General features: G+C 39.5%; 3 protein-coding genes across 5 annotated transcripts; 2 read left to right on the top strand and 1 right to left on the bottom strand.

Moving 5' to 3' along the window:
• The first annotated feature begins 1,542 nt into the window (after positions 1-1,542).
• LOC108840413 (auxin-responsive protein IAA29) lies at positions 1,543-2,921 on the top strand. Of its 3 annotated transcripts, none has more exons than XM_018613245.2 (4): positions 1,543-1,874; positions 2,118-2,290; positions 2,386-2,476; positions 2,568-2,921. In XM_018613245.2, the coding sequence occupies exons 1-4, from the start codon at positions 1,639-1,641 to the stop codon at positions 2,641-2,643; spliced, it is 576 nt and encodes a 191-aa protein (XP_018468747.1). In that variant the 5' UTR covers positions 1,543-1,638; the 3' UTR covers positions 2,644-2,921. The 3 variants fall into 3 exon arrangements, with proteins under 3 accessions (XP_018468747.1, XP_018468746.1, XP_056860431.1); XM_018613244.2 differs by having other exon boundaries at positions 1,544-1,874; positions 2,007-2,290; XM_057004451.1 differs by having other exon boundaries at positions 1,544-1,874; positions 2,007-2,290; positions 2,386-2,480.
• Positions 2,922-4,351: 1,430 nt separating this feature from the next.
• Positions 4,352-6,841, top strand: LOC108842605 (probable clathrin assembly protein At4g32285). Its single transcript, XM_018615578.2, has 2 exons — positions 4,352-4,537; positions 4,694-6,841. The coding sequence occupies exon 2, from the start codon at positions 4,713-4,715 to the stop codon at positions 6,612-6,614; it is 1,902 nt and encodes a 633-aa protein (XP_018471080.2). The 5' UTR covers positions 4,352-4,537; positions 4,694-4,712; the 3' UTR covers positions 6,615-6,841.
• Positions 6,842-7,532: 691 nt separating this feature from the next.
• Positions 7,533-8,750, bottom strand: LOC108839571 (glycosyltransferase BC10-like). The gene has a single exon (XM_018612323.2). The coding sequence runs from the start codon at positions 8,748-8,750 to the stop codon at positions 7,596-7,598; it is 1,155 nt and encodes a 384-aa protein (XP_018467825.1). The 3' UTR covers positions 7,533-7,595.
• Positions 8,751-9,180: the final 430 nt, after the last annotated feature.

The following is a 9,180-nucleotide window of genomic DNA, read 5'->3' as shown; positions in this document are numbered from 1 at the left end:
CCCAAAATTTGTAGTTGAAGTCAAAATTGTAATAGTGAAATCAAGCTAGAAGAGTCTATTGATAGTTGCCCCTTAAAAGGTTAACAAAACTGTGACAAGCTGAAAACAATTCAGAGGTTGCTTTGGGGATAACATCATTCTTAAATGTCAAAAAAAAATGTCAATGTAGTTCGTGTGAAATCAATTTTCTAGTAGAAACATAGAATGTAAAAAAATATAGAGGTTGTCCGCTCCAACAATAACCAAACTTGACTATTAATATCCATGTTAGATGGTGTTCAGTGTTGCATGTCTATATTCGTTGAATCATGTGTCCCTTGACGATGGTCGATGCTTCTTCTTATTTCTAGCCTAGTAATATAGAGATACAGATACACTTCTATCATATCTTTAGTATTTGCTTAATTTGGCTCTCTTAATAAATACGCTAATTGAATATTGCGATAAATGAGAATTAGTGACGCAAACATAGAAAATCAGATATAAGCCAAGCACACAAAAAAACTAAATCGATAACAAGTTTATATGATTAAAAATCGGTGGTGGTGGCCTAGTGGCGTTTGAGGAATTTAAAAAACCCAATAAGGTGAACCCGGGTTCAAATCCCCCGGCCACACGGATATGAACTATTGCTTTCGGCACATTTGAATGTTCAGGAAAGGGTCTATCCGTGGGCTGTACCTACACCCGGAGATTAGGCTTGTGTCATCATTGACCCGAGTTTAACCCTTTATTTAGCAAAAAAAAAAGTTTATATGATCAAAGATAGTTAATAATTTATCACGTAAGAAATGTATCTACAGAGTCCATGCATTATATTGATTGTAATCATATATTTGTAGTTGAAGTTATAAAACTGCAAAGAAAAAAGGAGTTAGCATCTAGTGTAGATATTGAACAGAAGTAGCTATTTTATAGATGAAAATCATAACAATTTAGATAAAATAATACTAATGTACAAAGGTGTTAGCATCAATGTTGGGATATTGGCCGACCTGAACTTAATTAATGTCGGAAGTCATTACTTCTATCCCAAAAGACAAAGGTCCTTGTTTCTCTTTCCCCCTTCGGAACTTCCTCACTACCTTTCTCTTCATTTGAAAGCCTAAATGTGTTACATATTAGAAATCAACTAAAATTAGTTTTGTGAGGGAGACTATCTCGTATTCTCGTTCTTTTAAATGCTTAATTTTGCACGATTGCTAGTCTGCTAAGCTATTATTAACTTCACCTAAACATAATTCGTTTAACCGGTTAAACGTTACTTCTAGTCTAATATATATGTTATAGTTGTTGGTCCAAGAAAATATATGAACTATAAAAGTTGAGGATTTAACGGAAAAGGAATCATTAGTATTATAATACTTTGATTGATTACTTGTTTAGTTTATATAGTATCGTGTTCCTTAAGATACTAAAGACACATCCATCGACATCTATTTTTGTGTGATTACAAATATCTTGACGATAAAGCCAATATATATCCTTCCTTGACTTTGGTACCCTTTCCCTTTTACTATAAATAGGGAATACTCAGAATCCTCTAATCATGCACACAACCATATAGCCTTTTCGAAACCCAAACAAGAAAAGAACATAAGCTTTTGGTTCCATCAAAGACGAAGCTGTACCTAAAAGATGGAGCTGGATCTTGATCTCTCTCTATCACCTCGTACTAATTCTTCAAATTTCGGGTTTGGCTTCGACCTCAACAAGCATTTGAGTACCAAAGAAAAACGTTTTGAGGCGATGCTTGGGTTGGAGAATATGGAGGAAGATTGTTATGTGCCAAAACCACGATCGTTTTCTTTGAATGGCCAGCCAGACGAGGAAGATGAAGATCCTTTGGAGTCCGACTCTGCTGTTGTTTACGAGTGAGTAACAAACTATATATGACAATAGTTAGGTTAAATTAAGTATAAGTTTCTTAGAATCTCATGTTGCGTAGTTATACAAAAACCGGAGAGGCATTATAGTTTTTAAATAATTAGTTAATTTTTATATAGTGAGGAGGAAAATTGCAAAGTCGTGGGATGGCCACCAGTAAAGTCATGTATGACAAAGTATCTTAATTATCGTCATCATAGTCGTAATCACCCATATCACCATCATGGTAGGAGGATCAACATATCTAATCCAGCGGCTACCATTGAAAGAGGTAGAAGATCAACATCATCAATGTATGTCAAGGTGAAGATGGATGGTGTGGCAATAACAAGAAAGGTGGACATCAAGCTTTTCGACTCTTACGAGTCTCTCACGAACTCCTTGATCACCATGTTTAGTCAATGTGAGTAAACATTCTCCTAAACCTATAAACATATTAACATAGCATATAACTTCTCAAAAGTCTTCTGAACATTGCATATATTTCCGTTTTGTCAGACCAAGATTGTGATAGAGAAGATACAAACTTCAAATTCACCTTCCAAGGGAAAGAGGGTGACTGGCTATTACCAGGGGATGCTCCATGGAAGTGTGTAATTACTTCTCTGTAGTTAATATTTCTCTGTGTTATGGGTGAATGGCATATTAATAATCTGATTTCTTTTTATTTGGTTTTGCAGGATCTTTGCTGAATCTGTTCATCGTATATCAATAACTAGAGATTGTATGTGTCCATATACAAGACTTTTGTTCTAAATATTAAAAAAAAAAAATCGAATACTATTTAAGTATTTGTAACTAAAATGTCTATCTCATTAAATTTCTACTCGAATTCTCGTTCTGTATTCTCCTATAGACTACAGTATCTAGTTCATTGGTTTGGTATTTTGTCACTTATCAAGAATCATGGCTAAACATGCACGGTAACGTAAAGGAATCTCCTGTCTTTTTTTTAACAAACCATACTACTGCTAATTTCAAGTTTCAACCTCCATTAGAGGAGGAAGATGTACATAAAGAAGCATAAACATGTAGTATATTTGCCAAATCAAAGGCCAAATAAACTACAAGATGAAAATATAAATTTTCAAGGAACAACTTAAAGTTGGAATAGCGAATAAAATCAGATGAACATCAACTGACCATCAATTGTTGCAGAGTGTTTAATTTTTTTTTTTTTTTGAAACAGAGTGTTTAACATTTTTTTGTGATTCTAATCAATGGGTGTTTCAAAGTTTGTCTGCAAGTAAGATCGTAAAGAAATTTCCTTTATAAGAAGAATTCAGTGAATAAACTACGGATCAACTTTGCGAAATGAATGGGCCTTTTAGATATTACTTCGATCCCTAATTTTTACTTCGATCCCTTACTGAAAATTTTAAAACTCGTTTGATTGAGAAAACTAGGAAACTGAGATCGATGTATGTGGAACCATGATATCAAATTTCGCGACTAGGTGTGTATGGACATGTCACTTGATCTGGTTGGTTTAAATATCTGAAACCACTTAAAATTGATCTGGGGATGATCCAAAATCATAAATTTTGAACAAATCAGAACAAGATGGATAATCATGAATAAACAAAAATGACATGACATGAAAGATGATAAGATTGGCATGCCGCTTATATATATATATGCTTCCACGGGAGTGATAGTCTTGACATTCTCAGCTCGATTAGAAGCCTTATATGATAGTCATAGATTTGCATTGTGATCCATATATTTAATAGTGTCATGTTTAGTGCCGTCTAAAGGAATGATCGAAGATTAACAGGGAAACAAAGAAGAAATGTACTTTAGTTTTCCACGTGGGAATCGCGTGCCGTCGGTGAGGATGCAATAGCATCTTCATTCTTGATTTTTTTTTACAAAAATATTAATATTTTATTATAAAGTAATAATGCAACTAATTTTTAAGTTGTACCATCCATAAAATAACATTTTTTAAAGAGTATTTCATGAAAACTTCATAAGCTATTAAATGGAAATATTTTCTCATTATTATTACTTTTTAATTTAATACTTACTGATATATTTATGATAATTCTGTCACAATTAATTATTTAATTATTGTTAAAATTACTGTAAAAAGAAATTGTATCTAAATTTTGCCAAAGATTTTAGCAAAAAAAATGAAAATCTGCTCAAATTAATAGAATACTAAATTTTTAGAAATATATAGAGAAATTCATCTAGTAAAAGAAACTATAAAAACAGCTGTAAACATTTATAAAAACTCGTACAAAACGTTGACATTGCTTTTCACAAATTTTGTTTTTTTTTTTAAATAAAATAAATCATCAACAGTGTTCAGACCAGAGAGTCGAGTCTCAGACAAAACGGCTCCGTTAGTTCCGGTTACAAAAAGAAAAAAAAAATCATCGCATCCCCTTAAGATCAAACGGCTTTCGTAAATCCACGTCATCCTCAACACAAGCTCTCTTTAAATCCTCTCCCTCTGTCTAAAGCCACTTCATCTTGGACTCGTTCGATGAATAAGTCGTAAAAAAAAATGAGATCTTCTTCTTCACCTTCTTCATAGATCTCAGATCCCGATTCCGTCTCCTCCACACATCCAACGCCGGAGTAACACCTCGTTTCCATCTCTCTCTCTCTTTCTATCTCCCCTCAGATCTAGCGAAGAAAGGTATTTATTTCTCTAAAGAATATTTCCAAACCAAAACTAAAATATCGTAACGATCTTCGCTGATTAAACTCGAAATCTCCTTCAATCTCTCAACCAACTTGCTCTTGTTTTTACTTTGTGATTTTTCTTTTTTTTTTGTTTTTGTTTTGTTTGAAGAGTTGACTCAAAGCAAACCATGGCGTTGAGCATACGCAAAGCGATCGGCGTGGTGAAGGACCAAACAAGCATCAGCATAGCCAAAGTAGCCAGCAACATAGCTCCAGATCTGGAAGTCGCGATCGTCAAAGCCACCAGCCACGACGACGACCAGTCCACGGAGAAGTACATCCGCGAGATCCTCAGCCTCACCTCCCTCTCCCGCGGCTACGTCCACGCCTGCGTCACCTCCGTCTCCCGCCGTTTAGGAAAGACGCGCGACTGGATCGTCGCGCTCAAGGCCCTGATGCTCGTCCACCGCCTCCTCAACGACGGCGACCCGCTCTTCCAGGAGGAGATCCTCTACGCGACCAGGCGAGGCACGAGGATCCTCAACATGTCTGATTTTCGCGACGAGGCTCACTCCAGCTCCTGGGACCACTCTGCTTTCGTTAGGACGTATGCTAGTTACTTGGACCAGAGGCTTGAGTTGGCTCTTTTCGAGAGGAAAGGTAAAAACGGTGGGGGGAGTAGTAGTCACCACAGTAATAACGGTGAAAACGATGGTTATGGTCGGTCTAGGGATGATTTTCGATCTCCTCCCCCTCCGAGAGGTTATGATTATGAGAACGGTTACGGTATGCCTAAGAGGTCTCGTTCTTTTGGTGATATGAGTGAGATTGAGAAGAAAGATGTGACTCCTCTTAGAGACATGCCTCCGGAGAAGATTTTTGGGAAGATGGGACACTTGCAGAGGCTTCTCGATCGGTTCTTGTCTTCTCGACCTACCGGTTTAGCTAAGAGCAGCAGGATGATCTTGGTCGCTATGTACCCGATCGTGAAAGAGAGTTTCAGGCTTTATGCGGATATTTGTGAAGTTTTGGCTGTTCTTCTTGATAAGTTTTTCGAGATGGAGTATACGGATTGCGTGAAGGCCTTTGATGCTTACGCTAGTGCGGCGAAACAGATTGATGAGCTCATTGCGTTTTACCATTGGTGTAAAGACACTGGTGTGGCGAGATCCTCTGAGTATCCTGAGGTTCAGAGGATCACGAGTAAGTTGTTGGAGACGCTTGAGGAGTTTGTGAGGGATAGAGCTAAGAGGGGTAAGAGTCCTGAGAGGAAAGAGATTGAAGCTCCTCCTCCTGCTGCTCCGGTGGAGGAGCCTGAACCTGATATGAACGAGATCAAAGCGCTTCCTCCTCCAGAGAACTACACTCCTCCACCTCCTCCTCCACCGGAGCCTAAGCCTGAGCCGAAACCGCAAGTAACCAATGATCTAGTTGACCTGAGGGAGGATGGTGTCAGCGCTGATGACCAAGGGAACAAGTTTGCTCTCGCGCTTTTTGCTGGTCCTGCTAGTAGTAATGGGAAATGGGAAGCTTTCTCCTCTGATAACAGCGAGGTGACATCAGCTTGGCAGAATCCAGCAGCTGAGCCAGGGAAGGCGGATTGGGAACTTGCATTGGTCGAGACAGCTAGTAATCTTGAGCATCAGAAAGCCGCAATGGGCGGTGGTTTAGACCCGTTGTTGCTCAACGGCATGTACGACCAAGGAGCTGTTAGACAACACGTGAGCACCTCGGAGTTAACAGGTGGAAGTTCAAGCAGTGTCGCCATGCCTTTACCGAGTAAGACCAACAGCCATATATTAGCACTCCCTGCACCTGATGGAACCGTTCAGAAAGTGAACCAAGACCCTTTCGCTGCTTCACTAACGATCCCACCACCTTCGTATGTGCAAATGGCTGAGATGGACAAAAAGCAGTATCTATTGACTCAGGAGCAGCAGTTATGGCAGCAGTATCAGCAAGAAGGAATGAGAGGTCAAGCTAGTTTGGCTAAGATGAGTCCAGCCCCAAACGCAATGCCTTATGGGATGCCACCGGTTAACGGGATGGGACCGCCACCGATGGGGTATTACTACAACAACCCTTACTGATTTCATTTGGCTTTTGTTCTTTTTCTTACATAAATATTATATATTTTCCGAGCAATATAATTACTTTGTGTTACAATCCTGTTTCTTCTTGTATTGTTTCCGGTCATATGGCTCTGCTTGGAACGTGTGAGACTTTTTCTGTTTTGAGTTTGATTAATAAAGTCATCCATAAACATTTTTTCTTGAATTTGTAAAATATTGTATTCTTATGAGATCGCTTGGTTGTCTTTGCCCGTTTGGTTTGAGTTGGGGTGAAGCTAGCGAGTAGTGTTTGGTAAATGTAATTATCTTTCTGTTTTGTTTGATAATCTGCTTTTGGAACTTTAGTAGGTGACTTAACTTGTTTGCATAGTTCATGTTCTCTTTTATATCAGTTTCCCTGCTAAATAAACAACTCTTTTTCAATGGTGAATGAGACAAATGCAAATAAATATAATCTAAAAACTAAAACAAACCAGCAACTAAAGCCACTAGATCAACAAATTGGCAATACTTGGAACTAGCTGTGTTCTAAACATGGATCATTTCATTACCACTTGCTCAACAGAAGAAGAATCTTAATGAAGAACATGAAGCTTAATGCATTCATTCATTACATCTTGTCTGGATTTTATTCTCTCAACAAAGCTAAAAAATTGTTGAACTTAAGTTTAAAAATTGTGAATTGCTTAATCTCATTTGACATGTACTCAAGATCAACCCAAGTTTTTTAGGAACTCTGACAAATGTATATATATGTGCTCATTTTCTTTCCACCAAACTGGTGAGTGATTGTGAGGTAAATTGATTTGCTGATCCTTAATTTCAGTTGCAAATTTATGAGGATGAGACTGAAGTTTGACTCGCACACATTGAAAGTACACAATGATAGACTAGGTTTTTTTCCCAGCTACCACTAAATTACACTATTTTTTTTTTTCTACTTTGTTAAACAAATATAAAACTACTTCTACATTTACAACAATAGCATCAGAGCACCATTCACGTAGCACAGGCCGAGTCATTGAACAACACAGTTCTAGCCATACCCATCAAAGGCCCAAGAGCTTCAGGAGAAAACTTCCTAGCGAAAAGAAACGGATCACTCCGCTCAACCACTGACCAATCCGAACCGTTGATTCCATCGTCACCGTATCTCGGTCTAGTGTTCCTCAGCCGCAAGATCAGCTCAGGCACCACTTCTTCTGCCTCGTACATCCGCGGGTGGCCTCCGTCGTTAATGGTCCAGTCCACGTGAGTGAGCGTGGCGGGAACACACCCACGCGGGTCCCTCATGTTAAGAAGTGTCGGAAAGTAATTTTCTTCAGGAAAACACGAGCCTTTCCACAAACACGTTCTGTTAAACTTCTCCCATACACGTCGATCACGCGCCACAACATTCGCGTGCCTCCGTTTCAGAACCCAGAACTGAGACCCGATCCGAAAATCATCGAACCTCACCTCAGGAAGCATCGCGAGGGGCCCGCGGGCGGCCCATCTTTCGAACTGCAACGGCTCGTCTTTGAGTATCTCGATGAAGCTCCGGCGAGACGTGACCAGAGTCTCGTAGGTGAAGTCAAAAGAGCGAATGGGCACGCAAGATGGAGAGAAGAGAGCGAACATGTAGTTCTGCGGATCGTCGAGAAGCGCGTGAGCTATTAGCCGACGCGCTGCCGCGGCGAGAGTGGGTGTGTTCCGTTCCGAGTGCTTCGAGTGAACGACTCGACTCTCGAACACGCCGGAGAAGGGCGGGTCGTAATCACGGGTCGGATCCGCGTGGACGTAGACGTTGTATAGCTCCTTGCTGCTGCTTCCGTTGAAGAACGTTTCCCATAATGGCGCGAAAGGAAGAGGCGACGTCGTTAGGAACATGAAAGCAAGCTTCCGGATCGACCCGGGAGAAGGCTGGTTCGGGTTGACCCGGGAAGCGAGTGCGAGAAGCTGTTCGTCGTCCTTGGGAATCGGCTGTCGGAATCGAACCACGGGAGAAGAAGCGTCGTGTGCATTTCGTGAGTAGAGAGAGAAGAGGGACAGAGAGCCGAAGCCGAACTCCGGCGAGACTACGGCGGTGAATTCTCGTTGGACGGTGAAGATGAAGGCAACTGGAAGACAGAGAAGTAAAACGCAGAAGAGAGTAAACGACGTTGGAGACAGCATATCTCTACAGTGAGAGCGGGATGTTCATCAATAGAGTATTATCTTATAGTAAGAAATTATATTTAGTTTTGAGTACAAGTTAAAAGGAAATATTCAATTCAATTGAATGGCAACTATATAAAGAAAGATTATTGTTTTTCCAATATCTCATTTAATATGCTTTTACATAACGTTCTTAGTTTTTCTTTTGCCACTAATTCTCTTACGAGTAATTCATGTTTGGTCAACCTAATACTGGTTATTCGTTGATTGTATACGAGCTTATTCGTTGATTAGAGTTATTCAAAAAAAAGTAGTCATAAATATTCGATTATGTTCATAGTCTTCCACGTGGTGCGATAGAAACCGTTGGTTAGTATTAGTACTCTCTAAATGAACTCACGTGGCTGCATGGATTTTCGTAATCGATACGTGTATTAGGAAACATTTT

This window comes from Raphanus sativus, chromosome 2 (assembly GCF_000801105.2).
Source record: "Raphanus sativus cultivar WK10039 chromosome 2, ASM80110v3, whole genome shotgun sequence".
Taxonomy (NCBI): Eukaryota; Viridiplantae; Streptophyta; class Magnoliopsida; order Brassicales; family Brassicaceae; genus Raphanus; species Raphanus sativus.
This window is presented reverse-complemented; position numbering and strand designations above follow the sequence as displayed.